Source organism: Pichia kudriavzevii, chromosome 1, assembly GCF_003054445.1.
Source record: "Pichia kudriavzevii chromosome 1, complete sequence".
NCBI classification, from domain to species: domain Eukaryota; kingdom Fungi; phylum Ascomycota; class Pichiomycetes; order Pichiales; family Pichiaceae; genus Pichia; species Pichia kudriavzevii.
In genome coordinates, this window is record NC_042506.1 from 2017501 (window position 1) to 2042028 (window position 24528).

A 24528-nucleotide genomic window follows, 5' to 3' on the forward strand; every position below is an offset into this window, starting at 1 on the left:
AAAACCCGCATTTTCCAAAAGAGAACTTTGGAGAGAAAGACCGAGAAGTACACAATCATTCAATCTTTGGGATACACATACCAGGTACATGTCGCCGGAGGGTAACCGGAGAAGGAGAAGTTTACGTTCCAAAAGCGTGTTGTCCAATGGAGCCTGTGGGAAAAATGGAGTTCATGGGCTTGTTGGCTTGGAGATGACGGCATTAAGAAAATCATTTAATGGTGGGACCAAGTATGATTTTGACAAGTTCATAGCAGATTCCATCCCAGAGCAATACGCAATTAAAGTGTTAAATGACGAGAAGGAGTTGGATGAGTATCTGGATTGCAGGGAGTTGAGGGAATACAATCAAAAAGGGGCAGACTTCTCCTTCAAAGAGATGGCCGAACAACTGAAGGGGAAGTTCCAAACCAATTTGGTTGAGCATCCACGGGATAAACCATTAGTGAAAATATACAAAGTATCAGACTCTGATGCTTTAGATGACAGCCTATATAGTGTAACAAACGAAAAATTGGCGAAGCGAGAGAAACGCTACATGGCTGCAGATAAGGTTCGGTTGTTGACAGAAGTCGATGACTGTATTGAAGTACTGTCTTTACTGGGGATAGACATCAGAAAGGGTAATATGAAGAGTGTCCTCAGCTCATATATAGTTGAAGATAATGAGCTTAGTGATGAACAGCTATTCAGGCTGAGCCATTTATTGGGTACTATTACAAAAATAAATGATCCATTAGACACGCATGAGATGATACTCAAATATAGACTCACTGTACGAGAGATTCGTTCATTTTTGCTGAGGTATATAAAGATCAAAACATTGGAGACATTACTGAAAAAAGAGATGAATTACCTAGGAACAACGGAGCTCTACTCTGAGCCAACTACAGAACAGGATATCGAGGCTCTTAAGGAGAAACGTTTAAGATATCGAGACCAGCGGATAGGGAAGGTTGTTAAAGTCAAATTCAAGGAGGGTGTAGAGCTTAATATTGATCCAATTTCCTCTCCCACAGTGTCAGTTCGAGACACAAAGAAACCCAGGTGGGAGATGAAGCACACATAAAAGTACCAACTAGTTTGTTCTTTTATATCTGGGTTCCATCTCTATTTCTTTTTTGATTCAAGTAGACACTTATAATGTATACCACAAATATAGAGGCTAAAGGCACGGTCTGTATACAGTTATGCCTACTTTTTGTTGCCTTATATAGCTTTTATTCCCTGTTTTGCTTTTTTGGCATTGCTCGAATTTGAAAATATAAAATAATGCCTTTATGATAACAACTTCAAGAAGTGTGGGCAAGAATATTAGGAACCTAGCAAACCACTTGTTGTGTTCTCCGAGTGGGCTTTACAAAACAGTAACGGGGAATGGTGCAACTTCTTGTTCTGCCGATGGGTAATGATGTTGGTCCTGGTGAGATTCCGGGGTCTATCCTTGAAAGAATTGCGGAAAACATTCAAAACCTCAACGATTTGGTAAATTTCAGTTTAATCAACAAACATACATACAATGCGGTAATGAATAATCATGGATTATGGGTTCAAAAGCTCAAGACTTTAGGAACTTGGTCTGACCATGACAATGATAAGCTAGTGAGAAACGATGTGGAGGAGGCCAAACTGACCCCATTGAACTGTTTCACATTTAAGATTAGTGATGTTAATATCTCAAGAGTTGTTTTTATTAGTATATATAAACAGATGGCACCAATATTGAAACAGCTTTTGATTGACAATAACGTGGATATTCAAAATGTGGATATTTTCAATCAATATAGTACACCGATTAGTCAAGCAAAGCTATTCACAAGTATCAGTATCTTTTTAAAGCTATATCTTGACGATGATGAGTACAGCACTTATATTATGAGATTCAATACTATTCTAAATTTATTTGTGAGTTCGTTAATAAAAGAAATTGACCTTCAACTGAAAGACGAAAAATATGAGGTTGTTTTAAATTTGATCACTGCACTAGATTATTTGAATATCGATCATGAAAAAATTACGATTGACCCACTTGAGTCGTTACTTGAGTACTTTATCGATAAATATAATGAAGAATATATACGGCTACTCAATGAAGATGATTTTCAAAATCAGTGGTTTATCAAAGAAAATGAAAATGCCGCTCCTAAACGTGGTATTGTAAAAGGGTATTCTTTTGATTTTGATAAAATTGATGAAATGTTAGACCAGGTTAAAATATTGCTAGATAGACAGTTAAATCAAGTGAATATGATATTTAGATCTGATAGGGATAATAAAATTATCGGGCGTAACATTGATGAAATCCCAATCATATTGAAAATTATTGAAAACTTCTTGAGTAATTATCTGATTGGTGGATTATTTGATAGGATTATTTCAAAATCTAGGCAGATTGACTCCCTAGATGATATAGTCAATCCACAGTTTTACCAATCACAGCAGAATAATAGCGAAACAACACCAACTTTGCAAGATGAAGACCATAATGATGCAACTAATCCATTCATAAATATAACCAACGAGAAATCACTGTTTTTTCAATGTGTTCCGTATATTTACTCTAGATGCATCTCAACATTACAAAATTTAAAGTATCCAAATACAGAGATAATACAAGATTCGAATGAAAAAACATCGATGGATTACATTAGAATTGTTTGTGGCTTCGTTAATTATTATTATGAACAGTACCTCATTGATTTCTCCAACGAGTTGCCTAAACAATGTCACTTATCATTGATTCAATTGATAAATGCATGGCAGACAAACAATCAAAAGGTTCAGAGGAATGTCGAGAACGAGATTCTCAAACTGGTAGATGAAGATGATAACGACAATAAAAAATCTAATTTTGAGATTTTTAATGCGTTTACTAATCTTTTCACTTTTAGATCGAAGGACTTGAAGAAAAGTGAATTGGATAAGGGGATTGAAGATGAGAGTGAAATCGGCAAAGGAGGGGAAACTGAAAGGAAAAGTGATGGCGAAAATGAGAAGGTTGAAGAGGTTAAATTGACACATATGGCTGCAAAACTGAAAATTCTAGCAGGTAAAGTTGAAAATTTGAAAAGCTTGGTTTCTCTTGATTTAACAATTATATTGTTGCAACATATTAAAAACAGCTATGATCTGCTGATTGGATTAACCAAATATTCCACAACCCAACAGCTAAACAAACAAATCCATCAGACCTGTATGAATATCTATAGTGATATGCTTAACCTCTTAATCAATAATCACATTAAGCCCGGATTTTTGGAAGCCTTAGAAAGATTAAAGAATTATAAGCCTGTTAATATCACGAAAGACGGTAACAGCAAACCAATTATGGGTAATCAAACAGTAGAGCCTGTTAATAATTTTATCGAGCTAGTCGATGTTGGAGATCTTATTTTACAAATGATCAATGTCTTCTATGAGCACGAACTTGTGGATACTGGAATAATACCATCGAGTAATCAATATTCTAGAGATTTTCTACGTATGAATAATGTTGAGAAGTTAATTAAGTTACTAGAATCAACACTTGATAAGTATGTTGCCAATGGGCTAGACATCAGTATTGATATAATAATATCTGAAATTCGCTTTAAAGTTGAAGAGTGCGTTGGGCCAATTCCATTGAACAATAAATCCAAGTCAAATACATCTACTATTTCATCACGGCAAATTGCACCTGCTTCGACTACAGTGGTAGTTTCATCAGCCCCATCATCATCGGCATCAGCATCGCTGAGGACGGCATCATCCCATTCTACAACGCTTGCATGTAACATTGCGCATTCATCTAGTGTATATAATATTGAAACAATTGAAATGTTACCATTAAATGAGGGGCATACAAGTGAATGGTGTAACATATGTCTCAATGTATTAAAATCACATTTCTCGTTGCTCCAAGATTCGATTGACAAGTCAATAATGGATGTGTTTAAGCAGGAACTTGGAGACAGATTGATTACATTATTGATTCAGCTCTTAATGAAGAAATTCCAAATATCGACTATTGGTGGTATACAATTCAGTTACGATATTAATTCACTGTATGGATACTATCAGGAGAATAGGATCAAGCCGGCAATAGAGTATCTCATTGGTTTCAAAAAGATTGACCAGTTATATTTGGTTGATTGCTCAAGTCGGTCATCAAGCGAATTCAAGGCCCAATGTAAATCCTTGGGAAAGCTGATTATCGACGTTGGACGAGACAATGGAGTTTTCACTCCCGAAGAGGTATATCAATTTGTTTCCAGACGTACTGATTGGGATAGGATCAAGAGGAACATCGATAAGGTGGTGTATGGGTTAGGGGCCGATGATTGTGTAATCATGTAATTAAAGAAGAGTGAGATGAGAAAAAAATGGCAATGAGCAGAAAATTAATAGATTCATTAAAAAGCTAGATACATAAATGTGAAAATATATATTAATAGAATGTAGTGTGTAAAAGAATAGATTGAAGAAAGAGGAGTGTTGGTCATTAAAAAGCAAGTAAATAAATAAATAGATGAATGAATAAATAGATGAATGAATAAATAGATGAATGAATAAATTTGAGATAAACGAGTAAATTCTGAGAGCAAAAACATCAATTCCAGCTCAAGGACTGTAGTAAATCCATGTCGTCAGATTGAGAAGATAGCTGGACTTGAATATCTTTCTTGATCGATTGAGGGCTTTGTAGGTGAACTGAAGGATTAATAAAGCCATTGTTTTCAAACAAGGAAGGAGATGAGCCAAGGGAAGAGGAAGAGGAATCAATTGAAGAGATTGAAGGGTTCTTGACATCATTCTCTGCACTTGGCAACTTCAATATTTCGTTCGAATAAAGTATAACTAGATCAACTTTATTTCTGAAAATGCTAAAGTTCTCATTGTATCTATCAAAGTTCAAATTATAGGAGTTGAACTTTGATATGGTCTCACTGAGGCGGTTTGAATTGGAATCGATAGATCTAAATTTTTGGTTGAATTTCTTAAAATCCGATATTAACCCAGGTAATAATTTTGATTTAAAACTTGACATATCAAATACGTCAATCAAGAAGAAATCAACTTTAACGTTTGAATCAAAATCCATTAATAGATTGAAAATAAACTTTGTATCATTGAATTCGACAAAGGAAATCAATCTGTTGAATAAATTAGTATAGACTGGAGTTATATCCAATGGATCTATTGAACTGTTAGATAAGAATAGAGGAGAGTAACATAACTTTGACAGCACAAGACAAAAACATTCCAGAGAAATCTTCAAGTGAATTGGACATTTGAACAAATCTAGATATTTGATACTATCGTAGAAATCATTTGAAATTCGGATTATATCAGTGATTTGGTGATTGAGTAAATTCTCATTTTGGGGTTCAAAGAGGATAAATATTAAACTCAAGAAATTGAAGGAGGATAAGATGGTTGAATACAATGAAGGAGCTAGAGAAGAGCCACTAAGAGAGGACAAATTTGACTTCATAGTGTTCAATTTAAATTTCCAGTTCGATAATGATTTCAACAACAATAGGTCATTACTATTCACCGAGTGTGGGTCATTGTTGAATAAAAAGGTGTCCATCAATTTGGAAAACAATATTGTGACATTTAGCATCTGGCCTATATAATTGGACTGTTCCTTTTGATCTTCAAGGACAAGGTCTATTTGTTGGCTCCATTTTAGACCCAATCTGAAGGAATAGAAGTTACCCAATATAAATATGGAAGACCAAACATTTTTCTCGTATTGTGATGACTTTTCATTGACGAGTTGATTTTTCTGGAGGCTATCCTTACAAACTTTCAACCATTGAAAAATTGAGGTGTCCAATTCATCCTTTATATCATATTTGGTAGAATTCATCTTGGTGATGAAACAGCATAGTAGTAAAATTGGAGTAACTGAATCGAGAGTGTCTTTTCCCACGGAAGAAGAAATGGCGGTAGTTGGAGTAGTGGACAAATCTGTGAATGACAAGATTTCTTTAATGATATATCGATTATAGATATCGATATTTCCCGTAATGATAAATACAATTGTCCAAAATAACAACTTATTTGTATTGAATAGATGGTCTATGTCTTTAATTTCAGAAAAAATTGGTAAGAAGGGTAAATAGTTTGCATTGAAATTATCAATAAATTGGTTGATTTCTAAGTATGAGAAACAACAGATATCATTCAAGCTATAGAGTTTTATGTTTGGATTATCAAATAATTTTTCATCCAATTCTGCGTCTGTTAATTCTGGGGTGATTATATTACCAATTGATTGTTGACATTTATTCAAAGTAAAATTATGACTCGATTGGAGTTGAAGAGGAGTGTTGTTTTTGGGGTAGTTCATTAAACTCGTTGGGTTCGTTTCATTCATTAGACTTGTAGTGTTTGTTTCATTCATTAGACTGGTTGTAATTGTTTCATTCATTAAACTCGTAATAATTGTATCGTTCATTAAGTTGTTTGTAATTGTTTCGTTAGTAGGAATTAGTTGGGTCTTCTTAGTCTTGATTTTTCTCAGCTGCTGACTATTATAATTTTCTACGTTTATATGTGAGTTGTCTCTCATTTTTGTTTTTTCTGATTTCTTATCTGATTCTCTTGCATTACCTTCTTCTTCTTCTTCTTCCTCTTCTTCTTCTTCATCGTCATCGTCATCGTCGTCATCATCGTCGTCATCATCGTCATCTGCTTCCTCCTCTTCCTCTTGTTCTTCTGCCTCTTCTCTTCCTATATCTTGCTGTACATTTCCAAATCCACATCTGTTTTCATGACAATGACCATTATGATTATTTTGATTTGTGTTTTGAGAAATTGTTGTTCCCATTGTACAGGAGTAATCCCTTGAACAAGAATCTATATTATTGATAAGTCCTGGAACTTTAATACCTTTTTCTCTACATAACGATTTCAGATAGAGGTCTTTCTCAATTAAATCATTAACCAATTTCTTCAAATTCTCTATATCATTAGAGAGGTTTTTAATAATATTTGATCGTTTAACTGGAACAACAACTTCCAATTCGCAGACTAACCCTCTCTTAGCACATGAGGAACAAGAATAAGGGGCCACGTCAATATAATTACATTTAGTCTTGTGTTTCCTACACCTTGAACAGGATTTCAGATGTTTCAAGTTTGAGTGATTAGAAGGTAAATAAGATAGATTCAAATTTAGTGGGTTAATAATTCTAGCCAAATTTGGGGATGAAGGAGACGAAGTTTCAGGAGAAGGGTAGATCGAAGCAGATGAGGGTTTATGTCTCTTTACCAAAGGTTTAGAGGACAAACCTGAGAGATCCGATGGTCGTGATGATTCTGATGATTCTGATGTCTCTGATGTTTCTGAGGAAGAAGATGTACAATGATGAATGATTTTTCTCTTATTTGTGATATTCAAAGACATGATGAGCTAATGAGATGAGTATATATTTCAGTATCTAAAAGCTTAGCACATGGAAGCGTTATAGAGGATAGTACAGTCAAAGAGGATAAGAGAAAGAGAAGATACAACAAGAGCCAAAAGGAGATGGCTCAGAAAGACAAGTAGGCAAGTACTCCTAATGACGAAAAACACCACAGCAGTACAAGATGGTTTAAAAAACGGGTTCTAGAGATACCCAAAAAAAAAAAAAATTCCCTTGTACAAAAAGAGCAACAAAATAAAGGGCTCAATGTCATACCACCAAATAAAGGCCTTTTCACCGTAATGGTTTTAAAGTACGGCTTATTTCAGCTTAAAGCTGATCCTTACTGGCTATACTAATACAGATACGGGTAATAGTGGTGATGGTTTGGTAGTTACAAGTGATATCAATGGTAATAGTATTGGTAATTGATGTTATAGGTGATGGTAATATGGATGGGTTTTTTTTTTTTCAGTAACAACCCCGATAATTTACTGCGGAAATTTCACTATTCTCGACATCCCGGCCATTGAAATAGAACAAATATGCATCAAAATAGGGGAATGGGGGGAAAAAAATATCTCAAATATTTTATCCGTCTTTACAGCTATTCCCGACGCGTGTGTTAAGGTCGCGGACTTGCGTTCCCACCTTCCGGAACCAATGGCATCCGCGCAATTTGCATATATTCTGTGCGGTTACCCGACAAAACTGCCCGGACCCCGCTCGGAGCCCGGCGGAAATGGCTTCTCAGAGAGAATTCGCCGGCAATTATAACAATCAGGCGGTCGGAGTCCGAGGAGAAAGTTACTATGGGGAGAGTGTCTTCATCGAGTAGGAGAGATTAGGAGAATGGTCCAAATGACGGGGAATTACGGGGAATGACTGGTAATCCGCGTAGTGTGTATTAGGGGGTCTGTGTTTGTATAGTGTATCTCTGTATCTATGTGTTTACGCCAGTGGAGAACTATGGAATAAGTCCCGGGATAGAGGGGGGAAGGGAGGGGGGAGGCTAAGGAGGTTGGAAAGAGGACCCTTTAAAAGGTAACCCCGGTTCGGTGTTAGGAGTGCATGTCTGTCGTCTCAGTTCGTTTCGTTGGATTCAAGAGCATAGTGGAACAGAGTTAGCCAAGTTGGGCCTTTACTGTTATTTGGATATATGTTTCTACTTTTATATATGTTTCTATTTGTATATGTTTCTATTTGTATATGTTTCTATTTGTATATGTTTCTATTTGTATATGTTTCTACTTGTATATATGTTTCTATTTACATACACACCAAGATTAGTAACTGTACGGTAAACTCAATGTGCATTCCCAAGGGTTCCCATGCCAGTTATTTCCCTTGTCAGCTACAAGTGAAACTGGACTGTGATTCACTATACCCTATTAGCCACCCTCTAAAGGGAGAGTAACGCGTACATCTGCCTTCGGCGTTTACGCCCATGCACTATAAGTACATTGACAATTCTATTTACGCGTTTATGGGGCGGCGTTAACCAAGTTCACCCTCTCTAAACGGCGCTTAGGCCCACGGTGTTTAGAATTTGAGATAATTAAAATTGCCCTTTTCTTTTTCCTCACTTTCGCGTGGTAGGGGGGGGGGGATTTTTTTTTTCCAATACGGCCAGCTCGTTGTTGCCCCTATCGGTTCTCTTCAAAGGTAACATTTAATATATGTATATAAATATATATATATATATAGATGTATTTTTCTAGATATAGTTGACTGAAATAGACAAGTGTCAATAAAAGACAGGACACCTACACCAACCCCAACCCCAACACCGTTTACTGCCGTCTTCACCCTCCAACTCGCTCCTCGTAACTCTCTACTTGGATGCTTTGCAGGTGCTCCCGCGTCTCGTCAAGACCAGCCTCGTCCTCCCCACATCCACAATCGTAGTCGTCTAAAATGCTAGTGCAATCGTAGATGGGCTTCTCTAATCGTTCATTGACCTTGTTATGGATAAAACACCCCCACATGGCAGCATTCTTGCGGCTGTTCAACTGGGGCGGATACCGTTTGAGCAACTTGATGAAATGACGAGCACAGTCACCACAAGGATACACCTGTGCAAACGAATCAATGTATTGAGAGACATGTTCACGTTCCCTTATTGACGGATCCTCGGGGTACCTCGCCAAGATCGTATGCAACACCTTCCATGCTGCCCGTCCGAGCTCTGCCTTGAGTGTCTCGTTACCCATCTTGGGCATGAACGGCATATCGACACCCTCTCCCCCATTGGTAACGTCCATCTCGCTGGCGACAACAGCATTCCCAGCTAAAATACTCCCGCCTGAAACAGGCTCATTCTGCACTTTGGTCTGTCCATTGCTCAACAAATGGTACACTAACAGAACCCCAATAACAACGGATATGAAAACTCCTCTGCTGTTTCTTAGTAGTCCTAGATGTTTCATGACGTTTCAATCTTATTAACTAACTAACCTACTCGAAATGATAATGACCTCCTGCTGTATCCGTGTGATGTTTCGAAATACGTAATATACCTACTCAATGGGGTATATATGTGTATATTGCTCACTATTATAAGGCCCTGTAATTGGTATGCGTATAATTTACACTCACATATACATATATACACTGATGTATATTCTTGCGTGTACAGATATATACATATATATATGTATATGTATATATATATATATATATCGATAGTTTCCCATGCAGTATTGCCACGAGTGGATCGTCTCACGTTTTTTTTTTTATTCCTTCACAATGGCGCGCTACAGTGACATGAATTTCTAGCCGTTTCACTTGAATGGCTCTCTTGTTAAATACTTTACTTCAACTATAATTCCACTAACAGCAACCGCTAAACCCACCATTATAACTGCAACCACACCCGCAGTCTAGCCCATATCTCCACCGGTACAGAGACATATAGCGTTCAAGTGCTTGCTCAGCCGAGTGCCTCCATACTCCTTCCTCCCCCTTTTGCGCCTTGCAATAACATGTCCAACCAGAGCAACAACAAACTGTTCAAAAACCCAATCGATGCATTCACCATCAACTCCGCCCGTGAAATGCACAGGCTTACTACAGGTAGTCGTAACCCTCCTGTTCTAAAAGTACACCAGCCCAATTCTGAGAATGGCCCTGCCTCAATTCCGAATTTAAATCGAGATCCTGCTCCAGATCCAATCCCAACTCCAACTACCGCCCCAACTCCTGCACCGTTCCTCGTACCTGCAACGCCTAGCCCGCATTGTAGGAACCCGTTGTGTAAAGACTGTGGGAAAGTCATCATCCCGGCTCCGGTCGCTACTTTCCCCGTGCAGGATACCCCGTCCATCTGTATAAACAACAAATGGTGCATTCTTACACAGAGGCTTCCCATCTTGAATGCACAGGAAATAGAGGAGTTCGAAGCCATTCTAGAAGGTATTCCTGTGCCCGAAATGATCTTTGGAAACAATAAGGTTGAAGTCTTCACGGTTGACAAGAAGTTCCATATAATGTTCAACACCTTGGATGCCTTGAAGTTGGTGGAAAGAAACCCATCCACTTTGATCAAGGTAAGTTACGCAAACGAATGGTTCAAAAGCAGGCAGTTGAAGCACGCAAACTCCGAAAACGTGTCTCTTGAAATGTACAAGCCCTACGATTGGACTTACACCTCTCACTATAAGGGGACGGTCTTGAGCGGAGAAGGGGCTTGGATCGTGGACAACGATAGAGAAATCCCCCTGGATAAGCTATCCAGTAACAATCCCATCAAATTCTATGACGACATGATCCTATACGAAGACGAATTGGGTGACAACGGTATCTCTGTTTTGAACATCAAAATTAGAGTCATGTCTAACTGTCTACTAATTCTACAACGGCTATTTATCAGGGTTGATGAGGTTTTGGTGCGAATCATTGATACTCGTCTCTATATTGATTTCGATACGGGACTCATCATCAGAGAACAGAAGCTCATGCAGGATGACTACCAAAACGTACTTGCCAAAGCTTCGGGTCCAGACAAGAAGAAATGGTTGAGAGACAACAATTGGTGTTCTGTCAACTTACCCATCTTACAAGTACAGAGAGAGTACCAAATTGTGGACTAATTGGTCTTCTCACGCAAATACGATAAAAAAAAAAAAAAAATTACTCGCGTAGATATACCACACTAACACAATACCGAATATCATATTACTCATGTATAAATCTACATATATTTATATGAAGGACTGCTTCAAAATACCCTGACAATATTTTTAAATGTATTTCGATTTTGTCCTATCTTAAACTTTCTCTCTCTCTTTCTTTCTCTTTCTCAGTAATTTATCACTCCACTCTCAACAGTAGTGGCCAATTGAACTGGTATTCTCAGCACGAACTAAAAATGATTGGAATCAAACAGTTTCGTCAAATATCTACCATAAACAGGAGGAAAAAATTGGCTGTTATTGGATCTGGTCCTTCGGCATTCTACACAGTTTTGAACATCTTGAAGAAAAATGCAGGTAATGTTGAAATTGATATGTTTGAGCAACATCCGTCCCCATTTGGACTCGTCAGGTACGGGGTAGCCCCAGACCATCCGGAAGTTAAGAACTGTATTGATCGGTTTAACGATATCTCCGAGTTCATAACTTTGGGCAATTTCAAGTATTTTGGTAACGTCCCTGTGTCTAAAGATTCTACCAAGTCTCTTTCGTTACAGGAATTGTATGATAACTATAATGATATCCTATATGCATATGGATCAAGCTTGCCCAACTTACCCGAAGTTGCAGGTATCGAGCATCCAGGCATAATCTCCTCTTATGAATTTGTCAATTGGTATAACGGTCATCCAAATCACCAAGACTACGAAATTCCACTGAAGGAGGTGACCGATGTCTCTATTGTGGGCAATGGGAATGTAGCAATAGACATCGTTCGGATATTGCTTGCCCCAAGTGACGGATATTGGTCCAAGACCGACATCTCATCCAAAGCATTGGCAACTCTAGCTGAAAGTCGAGTCAAGCGGGTCAACGTGTTGGCTAGAAGAGGGGTTTTGGATAGCAAATTCACTAATAAAGAGTTGAGGGAACTGTTGGAAATGGATAAGCTAGGTGTCTATTTCCAAGGTTGGAATGATTCGTCATTCAAGGAGCAACTAGCCGATGTCAAGTTAAACAGAATCAACAAGAGACGGGTCTCCTTATTAAACAAATATAACCATCGGGAATTCAGCAAAGAAGAAGTCGAAAATGGGAAGTTTTGGAATCTACAGTACCTCAAGTCTCCAGTAGGGTTTAAGGTTCATAATGAGAGGCTACTCTCTGAGACAATTGTAGCTGAAAACCAGCTACTTTTCAAAGATGGCAAATGGACGATTGAGCAGTCGGGCAAGATAGGAGCCGTTAAGAACCAGCTGGTGATATTGGCGACTGGATACAAATGTGAACCGTTGAAAGAATTCAAAGAACTAGGTATACCATTTGAGAATGGCAGAATACCAAATAACAACGGAAAAGTTGAAAATGTGGACCATTCATACTGTGTTGGATGGGTGAGCAATGCATCTCGGGGGAATATCAATTCTACGGTTGCCGATAGTGAAGTTGTTGCGGATACAATTCTAAGAGAGTGGGAGAAGGAAAATGAGGATGATGATGAAAAGAAGGGGAGGGCAGTTATTGAAGGTATTCTCAAAGAGAGAGGCATGGAGCCGGTCGACTGGGAGAGATGGAATAAGATCCACCAATTGGAAAAACTACAAGGTTCAGTAAAGGGTAAACCGTACGAGAAGTTGGCATTCAATGACATGCTTGACAGGACAAGTCAAGACAAAACAAGACAAGACAGTGATTAAAAAAACTCTAAGGAAATTTTTGCTTTTGAATTTAATTTTAGTTTCTATTATCTTGTCTTTACCCTTTCTTGCTTAATAAAAATTGCATTTCATTCATGTAAATATAATAAATAGAATATAACGAGATCGATTTAAATAAAGGTGTCTATTATCCAAGCAATCTATATAACTAGTGAGTTATATAAATCAATGGTGTTCCTTTTCATGGGACAAATGGAAATAGTATTCAAGACCGTAACCTAACAATAAGAAACCAACAGCAAAGTGAAGAACTGGAGAGCCCTTGTTTCTGTATTTCTCTCTGTAGATAGCAAATGGGGTTCTTGGGGTTTCGACAGTAGCGTTACCTCTTGGAAGCTTTGAGTAGAATGCAACAATGCTTTGCATTCTCTTTGCAGCTGGGTTTGAACCCAAGTTAGCTGGAGAGGCAATCTTAGGAGGGATCAAGGTGGTGACTGTTCTTCTGAAAATGGTAGACATGACGATGGAACTGATCTTGTTGCAAGAGCAAGGGGGAGGGGGTAGAGTAGGGGATGTACGATGTATGTTCAGTTGAAAGCAAGGTGAACGAAATGGCCACTGTTGACTGTAACCTGCACCGACTCGTGTGTCCAACCAATTCGAGAGTTGCCTCTCTGTGGATTTCCTCCTTTTTCGCTTTTTTGGGAGTTTCTCATTTGACAAAAAAATCAATGCAAAATTAATCAAAAATAGGATAAAATAAAATAAAAAATAAAAAATAAAAAATAAAAAATAAAAAATAAAAAATAAAAAATAAAAAATAAAAAATAAAAAATAAAAAATAAAAAATAAAAAATAAAAAATAAAAAATTTCTATGTCCCCCTATACTCCCTTTCGCACTACTGTAATGGACTCACTATCTATTGATCCTCATGTCCATGACTGTTATACTGTAGAGCACAGAAATGGAACGATCCAAATGGACCCTTTTCCTTCTCTTTATCCTCGTTTTCCTTTACCAGGTTCCCTCTAACAATTTCTCAAAAGGGTACTACATAACCAACCACAAGACAAGGCAATTGTCTCATTGGACATCGGGAAAGATAACATGGTACAACTTCCATATCTCCGTTTTCTGTTCGTCTCGCCCCTGCACGTGATGCAGTCAGGCGGAGCGAGAAATTAGATTAGCAGAAAAGGCACTAGTTTGCATAGCACAAATTAATGTGCAAATTTAGTTCCCTTTTCCTCGTAGAAACAACGCAAATAGCCAATTATAAAGAGAGAAAGAGGAGCCACGACTCCCTACAGGAGGGAGGGGGCATTTCTTGTAGGAGGCTCAGACACAGTTATCCCTTTGGAGATTCTAATATACATGTACATATAGTTGTATATATATTTATACAGATATCCACATCGATATACCTGTATGTATATATATATATATATATATGTGTGTGTGTGTGTATATGTATATAGGATTATAAAATAGTGTTGATATCAACCTTTATCAAGAGAACCGTCTTTATCTCTATCTTTTTCCTTATCTCTATCTCGATTTATATCTACTTCTATCACTACATCTATATCTTTATCTACAAGAGTGCTTGGTCAAGTTGACATTGTTATTTGAAATTCTCTTGATCTGCTGATTCTATACTATCTGATTCTATCTTTATTTGCCTCTCTCTCTTTTCCTTCTCGGGGGAATCTTCTTGTCTCTTGTATACTGTCTTGTCTCATCACTTAATATGCAGGCTCCTTCTACCACAGAAAATACATTGGATAGTCTATGGTCCAGATCCTCATTACTGCGCTTGTCCTCTCCTACAACGTCAACATCAACATCAACATCGTCTCCACCATCTCCATCATTGCCACAATCACAATCACCAGATGTATATGCAACTAACTTGTCGTCGGATATCAACCAAACTTGTATAACTGTTAGAATCAATAACAGTAATTGGGTCTACAGCTTCAACGACAATGTAGCTTTACTTTCAGATACAGATTATGATATATTGGATCATCATGTTTCAAATATTCATGAACCACTAACTGAGCATAATGACTCTTTGCTTAATGGAAATTTATTAAACTATACTCATAATACGAAAAATACCTTCCCTTCACAACCTGAATTCAATTCATCAACCTCATCATTAGACTTATCCGTTGATGAACCTTGCAACACTCTTCCCATTTTCCCACCCTTAAGGGAATCATCTCCCAACACATTTGTTAACTCGATCCAGAATCCAATAAATTCGAATACTAACGAAACAAATCTGTTTTTAAATGTCACCTTGACAAATTCCTATATGTTAAATGTAAGCCCATTGTCAAGTTTAGTCTCAACTTCGATTGATGATATATTGGATACTCTTAATATCAATTCCCAAAAAAAAAATAGTAGCTCAATTCACACACGTTGTCAAAGTATCAAATTCACAGGATTCTCAAAGGAAAGGTGTATTCTAATCAAAAACTTGACTGAGAAGGGGAACATAAACCATAAATTTGTTGACAAGATTTTGCTGCTCGTACATTCTAAAAACCTAATCTTAAAATTTAATATTCTTAAAAGCCTAATACAAACACCTTGTAATTTCTATTCAGTTAACACATGTGATCTTTTATCAAATTGGAATTTGATTGTTGATTGGAACTTTTCTGATGGAGACACATTTAATGTGAAAGAACTCAACATCATAAATGATCATAACACTTATTATTTATACAAATATTTTATGTCCGATTTCTTGAAATTGCTATCCATCATTGGTTCGATTACCAAATTCATTTTAGGTAATGATTCGGAAATTGATCCACATTTGGAGGAATCTCGTCTACTCGATTTTCACAAATCACTAGATAATGACGTTGTTAAGATTGTTAAAGAGCATTGTCTGCTTGAAATCTTGGACGCTAACTCCCTTCATGAAATGGTTTTTTTCCTTTGGAAAACTGAATTTCCACTCGCTTGTGAATCTTTCAGTTCCTTGTGACATATCCCGGATTAGTACCATCGGCTTTTCTCCCTGAATTTTGCTTGTATCTATTGTTTCCCTACTTGGTTTTATAAAAGATTGTATCTTCTTGTTTGAATTCTGCTTACCTTGTTGCTTTCCTTTCTTGTGCTATAGCCTCAAATGCATCCTTCTCATTGTCATACACGTTCGAGGCTTTATTTTTAAACTGCTCTGTATTCTCTCATTTGAATTTCAGTGTCAAGCATGATATATATATATATATCTATGCATCATCGTAAACTTTCTTTTATCTTTGCCTAAGGTCTCCACAAACACGCATTCCTTTTCGGATTATTCTATAGGGATTCTGTTCTCCTTACTCTATCTACCTCTTTCCCAAATTTCCTGTTTGGGTAATCTGCAAGTTTCATAATACAGTTTTTCATCTGCCCGCAACTTCAGAATATTTTATGGGCCACGATCTGCACAAACCATCCCCCTACTCGTACCTGAACATTTATGCACATTTTTTTTACACCTATTTTACCCACTCCATCTGTCAGAGTGATGTTCGAACAGTGGCTGTATCGGACGGTATGTATGCCAAAAGAAAAAGAACCCCCAAGCAAAAACGAACATACACTAACTCGAGTATAGCTTATAACATCCCCTAAATTTCATTATTATGTACGAATAATTCACGCAATGGTGAATAACCTACCTCCTCCTCCTCCGCCAGGCGGCATGAGGATGAACTCAAAACTTGCTAGTGAACTAGGTCTTGGCTCCAGCTACAAATTCAAGCCTACTATCAGACAAAAATTATTTGCTTATACGAAAATCTGGGGACAAGAAATGAAGGATACTTTTTTATTCCGGAAATAGCAGTTATAATTATACATGATTTTATACAAACAGAACGAATAATACGTGAGAAGAAGATAGGAAGGGGGGTGAGACGTATACTAACAGAACAAAAAAAACTCAAAAAGCTGTTTTGACAACTGAAAATTCGTGTTTAGGTGCCTTGAAGGATGACGTCGAAGTCATTGTAATATCATCCGATAAAGTTAAAACCATCTTTTTGTTATTTTTATTGATGAATTCTCCCATAATCACATCATCTTGATAAGCCCTAATTTTATAGCTATCTCTCACATTGTTTAATACCTTACGGAAATTCCATGTAATTGCAAAGGGTCCAACTGATGAGACAATGTACGTAGGTTCATCGCCTCTAGAAGTTTCATTGAATTTGGCAACTGAAAACTTAACATCCAACCCATGTTTTTTCTTTATGTAAGCTATATGCTCTGGCTTAAGCTGGAGTTTCTTTGGCATAGGTTTGGCATCAATACCAAAAGATCTCTCGAATCCTAGTTTATTCTCATATTTTCCACTCTGTATTAATACATCAATCAACAATAAGTACGTCTTGCATGTAGCTAGAACATACCGACCATCATTGGATGTGGTTAATCCCCGAATTTCATCTCCTAGAGCCGGTAGTAGAGTCTTCGCATTTTTACCGAGTTGATCATATAATCGAATTTCACCATTCTTACTTGCAACTGCTAGATAACCTTTTCCTGTTGTTGAAACATGTTTGAAATTCGTTTTGGTCTTATATGTCTTGTCATTGGAGACAAACCCGTTTTGTATTCTTGGATCGACTTTAAACATAGATTGGCTGGACACTCCAACGAATGTTGGATCATTCATCAAATCACCAAACTTTGTATTAGTCGTAAAACTTTCAATCGGTATGTCTTTATCATTTTTCCTTAGTTCCCAATCCTCAACAATCTTACCATATTCTAAATCCAGTTTATGCAATTTATCACGATTCTTGTTATCTTGAATAATCATCGTCTTATCATTCTCTAAAAGAAGCATTTTGGATGGAACAATTGGCTTACTACCATTTTTTGAAAACGTTAATTTATCAATCGTCGTGGAAAATTGAAGGGTGCCATCATCTGTCCTAAAGATGCCTATCTTGTCACCCCTCGAAATAAAAGCATTGTCTGTTTTCAAACCTAACACTAAACCCGTGTTTTTACTACTACCCACAAATCGTGTCTCCTCATCCTCCGACTCCTCAAAATCAACACGCGCCTTATACTTAGTTTCTCTCAAATTAGAAGTTCCCGCAACCTCCTCCTCGGAATCGGAGTCTGTACTTGAATCAGTATCTTCTGGTAAATTATTCTCAAAATGTGGATCATCGATATCCATATCCTCAAATGTATTAACTAAGTAGTGTTCATCAGTAGCGTTTGTCGGCCATAGTTGTTGATTTTTATATTGCCAATGTAACTTCATAAATATCGATTGAAATTTTTCATAAGTGTCCTTATCCTGAAATTTTAGTAGCCATGTGAATGCATTAATAGAAGTGAACACATTGAAAATAAATGCTAACTGTTCAAATCTAAATGCGGGATCCATTTGGTTTGAAAGGGCGGCAACTAGATAATTGGCACCATTTACACGGTCTTTAACTTCCATACAATAGGTCCAATTCGATAATTCATAAAGAAAAACAGATACGTTTAGATGCTTCGGTTTGAACTCTTCTGATGTTGGATCATAGATGTATGATTTACAGGGAAAATCATCCAAAGGGATTCTTTGTTTCAAATCATCATTTGAGATATCGGAATAAAGTGTTTCTGCTGCATCTTCAAACTTAGCATAATCTTCCCCTTCACTGTTAGAGTCACTATCAGAGTCACTATTGGAATTCTCGTAAAAGCTATCGTTATCCTCACCATATTCTACCTTATTCTCGTTTTTATTCAATAGCTGAAGCATGTTGATTGTACTTGAGCTTGACGGTGTATACGCCGAATCCAAACAACTATCAAAAAGCTCTGATCTTTCAACAATAAACTCTTGCAACTCCTTAGCCGTTACAAACTCACTTGATTTCTCATACTTTTTTTCATATTCATATTTACAGATACACGTCATGAACTGTTCAATTGTATCATTTGGAACAGATTTGTTGATTCTATATTCGAACATGTCGCCAAAGTCCCCTTCCATATCTTTCCATGAAATTATTTTTTCACCATACCGCTCAAATAAACATACTTTCAAATTTTGATCAATTACGAAACTTTTCAAAACATTTGATTCGTTTTCAAAGAATTCATCTTGTGCCTCTGAATTCTCATCTTCTTCATCATTCAGAGAATCTGAATCAGATTCGTTTCCTTTCCAAAGAACTAGCTCATAGTTGTATTGGTGGATTGTGTTTCTAATGGTTAAAGCAGCATCATTATACAAACATTCATTCTCTGACTTCGGCGAGGATGGCGAACGCACAAGATAAAGTTGACCGGATGGAATAATTATCAACTCATCTAAGATAACTGGTTGTTTCTTTGCGAGAAATCTCTTAACTATGTTCATATTTGACCACGCTTGCCTACTTTGAGAGTTGTACGGGTACTAAATATGTAGCCTTCAATTGTATATCAAATAGAATAGGAAATGTTTGCCATCATACTATAAGATTCTTCAAACAACAATTACAGCATCCTGTAAAACCAAGAAAAAACAAAATTATTAGAAAGTTTCTTGAGGGGAAAAAAAATCCTTATTTTGAATTTTTTTTAATCTGAGACACACACAAATCTCTTCTGATAGTGTTCAGAACCAACATCACAGTTGTATTCTCTAGGATATCTATATCTAGCAAAATGCAGTGGTGGAATCAAAGTAGACGTCTGTTGCATACAACCTACATATCTTTCAAGTCTGAAGGTGGAAGGCCGACTTCTTGGAATCTTCCAGATTTAGATAAGTTAATGAATAATTCAAAATCAAAAGTTTACAGTAAGAACGATTGGAATGAATATTTTTCCAAGGAAACTATTACTGGCGAAAGGAACAACGACTCTTCAAAATTACACATAAAACCCCCTCCTAAAGGTTGGCGGAAAAACAAGAACCTTCCTCAATGGTTACGTGAGAAATATGCTTTGAAGGAAAAGGCAATGAAAATAGATTTAAGCAAAGTCAAAAGACTAAGCCCGTCAACTGCAAATGCAATCAGAATGCTTCACGATCAATTTCCAGAAGAACTACCAACTCCTAAACTGGCTGAATTTTTCAAAGTATCGCCTGTTGCAATTGCGAAGATATTGAAATCAAGATGGACCCCAACTGAAAAAGAGCTTGAAAAATTGGAGAGGCGGTACCAAAGAAGATTATTGAGGCAAGTTACTGAGAAAATGTTACACAATAAATTTGAAGAGTTCATAGCAGAAACTGAATCCAAACTGAAAATGGAAATACCACCTTTCTTCAAACAAGAGTTGTTTGATTACTATAAGAAATTTGGTATCGAGGAAGTTCGAACTGACTTTGAAGAACTTAATAAGGCACGGCTTGCAAGGGAAAAAAGAAAAGACGAGAAAATCAATGAATACGTTAATACCATTGCGCCTAGCACAGAGGGAAATGATTAGTTTATTTTAGTGCCTAGTTTGTGTTTTATTTCATCCATATTATCATTCAATATATCCAGATAGTTGAATTTATGATATTTTTTCGAATTGTAACCGATTTGCAATTGGGAAAGTGGTTTACGAAAAAGCAACTTGTGGGGTGGTTCTGATGTCACTACTTCCAGGTATGATTTAAATTGTTTGATTTGATATAGTAGAGAATTCATTTCGGGGTCTCCGTCATTATATGCAGAACTTGTTGAATATTTAAACTCAGGAACTTTAAGCTCTGATATCTTATCCCTTAGCCTCTGCACACTTTCAATTAGCCTGGTAGTGCTATAGTTAGCCTCATCGTTAATTTGAGGTAGACTGGGATGCAAAATTTCATCATCCATCTGTTTATCATCTTTAGGATTATTCAACATGATATTTGTATCTCTTCTTATACGTGCCTTGAATATTCTGTGCTCTGACTCCTTGATCTCTGCATGCATGATGTCCTCTGTAGAAATAACTCTGTCTACTGCAATACTGCCTTTATAATTAACTCTGAGAAGTGGTGGATTTTTAACATTTCTGTTTAACCGTTTGTGCAATAGTTTTAGTCTGGTGTAGGCAAAATTCTGTAACTCAAACCTCCGTGCTATGGTGGTGCTAAATGCCGGCTGTAGTACATATTTGAAAACTATGTAAATAATGGCCATTGCCAAAAGAGTAATCCTTGAGAACACTCTCACGTATCTAACGACAGGATGCGTTCGAACTCCCAACTGGGGTAACTCTGAGGGTTCAGGAAACGCTATTGCTGGAATGGTCGACATGAATTTTGTTTTCTGTTTCTGTTAATACTAAATTATGAAAAGTGCCAAAATTATTGATAATCTGTGATTAATGTTTGTTCTTCTTGATATTAGAGACGCAAACGTGTGCGGAAATCAGGATATGATAAAAGAATGGAGAGTTTGCTTTTTTTTAGCAGACTCGCAGACGGTGCATGGTTATAGATAAATAGCTATATAATAAGGAGTCTATACAAATCTATTTAAGTTGTTGCATAATTTTACGCAAGAACACATCAGTTATTTTGTTTCCCTTATTCTCGTAAGCAAGCACGACAAGGTTTTCTCCGTATGGGTCTATGATGTGATTCTCATTTTCTTCCTTGATGTCGACTTCCATTGCATTGATATTTGGATCTTGAATAAAACCAAAAAATCCAGACTCTGTGGTGTTTGCTTTGACCGCTGAATTTGAGTTGGAACTGTTGTTGTAGCTTCTTACAATTACCTCTCGAGACCTTTTCTGCAAAATAGGCGTAAACACATCCGAAGGTGAAATAGACGGGTCATTTAGTTTTGATAATACAGCTGGCCATGTGGTTGATATCTTTTCACCTACAATCCATTTGGAAAAAGTGGTTAAGAGTATTGCAATTAAATCATAATCGATTTCTGTGTTAGACGCTCTTCGAGCGGTCAAACTGCATAACTCTTTGAAAAGTACATCAGTGGCAAGACTAGTTTTCAGCAATCTGTTCCATACTACTGGCAGGTCAAACACACATTGGACAGTATCAAGGTCATCGTATGTCTCGACATATCTTGTTAAATTAAGGAAGTATTCGTTATTAGTCAGGGGGACTTCCGGTTGTGTGAATAAATCTCTCAATGCCTCGAATCTACCCCAAACTTTATCGTTAACAATAGTTTTCACCAATTTTATTGTTATGTGTATCTCCTCAGAATTAGTACTCTCAACATTCAGCAATTGTCTAAGCACCGTGCCTAACAAAATAGTGTCTTTTCCGTCCTTATCCGAGGTAGTATCACAGATATCATCAATTACATATGGTAACCAACCAATTAAGAAGTTTTGCTGTAAATATTCCAACCCGCTTGCCAGGGCATCCTCTGTTAGCCAGCCATTGTGAGTGCATAAAATTGCTTCGTGAACAATTCTAGGTACCAATTGTGAATATTGATAGATATTGGTCATCTTAATAAGATCGTCAGAGATCCCTTCGGAATTAGTCGGATCGAACATCGAAGAGATCCATTTGTCTATAATATCATCAGAAACTGAAACTTCCTTTAGTGTGCTGCCTGATTGAGATTTGGTATCGTATATAATCTTAGAGTTCCTTAACAGCGACAAGATATTGGGTATTGACTGGACTAATTTATCGTCATTCATTATAATGTTATACCTTTTGTATGAAAACTGAACAAAATTCAAAGTTGCACAAATATCACTGAAATTATCTTGAGTATTGGAAGAATCGTCGTTAACTCCATCAACATCCATCATAAACTCGGGTTGATTAGTCTCATTTAAATACTTCTGTGCAGTACTCATATTTGATGAATCAGGGATTTGGAGGACATTGTTATCTAGAAATTTCAGTAGGGGTGTGATAATATGGAATGGTGAATCGAAAAGCACCAATGCATCTAAAACATCCAAATCAATAGCACAAGATAGAAGAAGTCTCCTTAATCTTAATGTATCTCCTGTCATTATAAATGTGTTCATGGATTCTAACACTAGCTCACAGAATTTATGGACCATTTGAATTGAGCTTGAAATTTCCAAAATGAACTCTTTAATTCCGGCCTCCTTCATAGAAACAAATTCAGGATTACACTCCATAAATTTTTGCGTAAAACTATGATTTAAATCTGTTGCTGACATTGTAGTTTCACTTTCAATTCTGGAGGTGCGGTTCAATCGTAAAACGTTTCTCTTCAAAAGACCTAATTGTGTCAATGACTCTTCAAGTTGCAGCAGCATATCATTGAACTTCAGAACGAATCCACTGTGATCAGAAAACAAGAGGGATAGTTGTTTTTCCAAAACACCTTGACCAATTTTAAGAACATTTTTAAGAAAAAATGGGATCTTGAAAACAATGTATGTCCTCCAGATATGGCGTGTTTTTGCGCTGGATAATTGAAAACCATCAAAAACGCCTGAAAAAAGTTCTGTGATAAGAGTGGGTATAACATCTAAAGTTGGCATCCCCGACAAGCTGAGAAGCTGCTTGAAATTGTTAACGAAGTTCTCGTCTAATCTTGTAAATTCAACAGTAATCGCCTGCGAAAGCCAGATGATTTTTTTCAGCTTTAGCAATCTAGTAGTTTCCCTCTCATTGATCCTGACCAAACTATTACCACTTTTGCTTGGCTTCAGTGTCTCGCCATTTGCCTTCAACGGAAACGCAAGGTTTAATGCAGATTGATTGTATGTTTCAATGCCTTCTCTCAAAGTTTGTAAAGAATTTAATGAATTGGACCTGAGCCATTCTAATAAAACAGATATAAATTTATCAAATTCCTTTTCCAAATTTCTTTCCTCATAGTTCACCACTAGATAAGTAATAAGTTTAACAAAACAATTAATTAGCTTTACATTTTCGGCATCATTTGGATTAAAGTTCTTCATCAGATGGTAACCATATTGGGATAAGGCATTTAATACAAGTTTGGACCTGCCGTAGAGATTCCAACAAAACTTTTCAGGAAATTGATTGATGAACAACAGTAAACAAACTTGGTCATTAATAGGAAGTCCTTTAGATATGTTGACAAAATAATTTATTAGTTCCTCATGCGTATTTTGTAAATCCGAACCAACCAAAATCTCATAAATATACTCCCTTTGCAAATAATGTTTGTCACAACCTCTGTAAAGAGGTGTGGGATCCAGCTTTTCTCCTCTTGTATACTCCTGTTTATGCCCAAAATCCTTATACAACTTGTAGAATACGGCTGGCGAATAGTTCCTTCGTATTGAAACTTGAAGTAACTTCTCCAAGGTCAGTGTGGATTCGAGCTGTCGCAAATTTCCATCGGTGGTCATATGGAAAGCAGTAATACGATGTGCAACTTACAGATATTATATA

At 36.8% G+C, this 24528-nt stretch overlaps 13 protein-coding genes across 13 annotated transcripts; 7 read left to right on the forward strand and 6 right to left on the reverse strand.

Moving 5' to 3' along the window:
• Window positions 1–88: 88 nt before the first annotated feature.
• Window positions 89–1069, forward strand: C5L36_0A09220 (uncharacterized protein; the record flags this gene model as incomplete). Its single annotated transcript, XM_029463945.1, has 1 exon — window positions 89–1069. One exon carries the CDS (start codon window positions 89–91, stop codon window positions 1067–1069), a length of 981 nt encoding a protein of 326 aa, XP_029319805.1.
• Window positions 1070–1377: 308 nt separating this feature from the next.
• Window positions 1378–4335, forward strand: C5L36_0A09230 (uncharacterized protein; the record flags this gene model as incomplete). Its single annotated transcript, XM_029463946.1, has 1 exon — window positions 1378–4335. The coding sequence occupies one exon, from the start codon at window positions 1378–1380 to the stop codon at window positions 4333–4335; it is 2958 nt and encodes a 985-aa protein (XP_029319806.1).
• Window positions 4336–4588: 253 nt separating this feature from the next.
• C5L36_0A09240 (uncharacterized protein) lies at window positions 4589–7396 on the reverse strand (the record flags this gene model as incomplete). Its single annotated transcript, XM_029463947.1, has 1 exon — window positions 4589–7396. One exon carries the CDS (start codon window positions 7394–7396, stop codon window positions 4589–4591), a length of 2808 nt encoding a protein of 935 aa, XP_029319807.1.
• A 1806-nt stretch (window positions 7397–9202) lies between these two features.
• Window positions 9203–9826, reverse strand: C5L36_0A09250 (uncharacterized protein; the record flags this gene model as incomplete). The annotated part of the gene is made up of 1 exon (XM_029463948.1): window positions 9203–9826. One exon carries the CDS (start codon window positions 9824–9826, stop codon window positions 9203–9205), a length of 624 nt encoding a protein of 207 aa, XP_029319808.1.
• Window positions 9827–10381: 555 nt separating this feature from the next.
• Window positions 10382–11488, forward strand: C5L36_0A09260 (uncharacterized protein; the record flags this gene model as incomplete). The annotated part of the gene is made up of 1 exon (XM_029463949.1): window positions 10382–11488. One exon carries the CDS (start codon window positions 10382–10384, stop codon window positions 11486–11488), a length of 1107 nt encoding a protein of 368 aa, XP_029319809.1.
• A 278-nt stretch (window positions 11489–11766) lies between these two features.
• Window positions 11767–13227, forward strand: C5L36_0A09270 (uncharacterized protein; the record flags this gene model as incomplete). Its single annotated transcript, XM_029463950.1, has 1 exon — window positions 11767–13227. The coding sequence occupies one exon, from the start codon at window positions 11767–11769 to the stop codon at window positions 13225–13227; it is 1461 nt and encodes a 486-aa protein (XP_029319810.1).
• Window positions 13228–13413: 186 nt separating this feature from the next.
• On the reverse strand, window positions 13414–13707 carry C5L36_0A09280 (uncharacterized protein; the record flags this gene model as incomplete). Its single annotated transcript, XM_029463952.1, has 1 exon — window positions 13414–13707. The coding sequence occupies one exon, from the start codon at window positions 13705–13707 to the stop codon at window positions 13414–13416; it is 294 nt and encodes a 97-aa protein (XP_029319811.1).
• Window positions 13708–14413: 706 nt separating this feature from the next.
• C5L36_0A09275 (uncharacterized protein) lies at window positions 14414–14668 on the forward strand (the record flags this gene model as incomplete). The annotated part of the gene is made up of 1 exon (XM_029463951.1): window positions 14414–14668. One exon carries the CDS (start codon window positions 14414–14416, stop codon window positions 14666–14668), a length of 255 nt encoding a protein of 84 aa, XP_029319812.1.
• Window positions 14669–14940: 272 nt separating this feature from the next.
• On the forward strand, window positions 14941–16200 carry C5L36_0A09290 (uncharacterized protein; the record flags this gene model as incomplete). The annotated part of the gene is made up of 1 exon (XM_029463953.1): window positions 14941–16200. The coding sequence occupies one exon, from the start codon at window positions 14941–14943 to the stop codon at window positions 16198–16200; it is 1260 nt and encodes a 419-aa protein (XP_029319813.1).
• Window positions 16201–17148: 948 nt separating this feature from the next.
• Window positions 17149–19584, reverse strand: C5L36_0A09300 (uncharacterized protein; the record flags this gene model as incomplete). The annotated part of the gene is made up of 1 exon (XM_029463954.1): window positions 17149–19584. The coding sequence occupies one exon, from the start codon at window positions 19582–19584 to the stop codon at window positions 17149–17151; it is 2436 nt and encodes an 811-aa protein (XP_029319814.1).
• Window positions 19585–19874: 290 nt separating this feature from the next.
• On the forward strand, window positions 19875–20645 carry C5L36_0A09310 (uncharacterized protein; the record flags this gene model as incomplete). The annotated part of the gene is made up of 1 exon (XM_029463955.1): window positions 19875–20645. One exon carries the CDS (start codon window positions 19875–19877, stop codon window positions 20643–20645), a length of 771 nt encoding a protein of 256 aa, XP_029319815.1.
• On the reverse strand, window positions 20642–21448 carry C5L36_0A09320 (uncharacterized protein; the record flags this gene model as incomplete). The annotated part of the gene is made up of 1 exon (XM_029463956.1): window positions 20642–21448. The coding sequence occupies one exon, from the start codon at window positions 21446–21448 to the stop codon at window positions 20642–20644; it is 807 nt and encodes a 268-aa protein (XP_029319816.1).
• A 217-nt stretch (window positions 21449–21665) lies between these two features.
• On the reverse strand, window positions 21666–24485 carry C5L36_0A09330 (uncharacterized protein; the record flags this gene model as incomplete). Its single annotated transcript, XM_029463957.1, has 1 exon — window positions 21666–24485. One exon carries the CDS (start codon window positions 24483–24485, stop codon window positions 21666–21668), a length of 2820 nt encoding a protein of 939 aa, XP_029319817.1.
• Window positions 24486–24528: the final 43 nt, after the last annotated feature.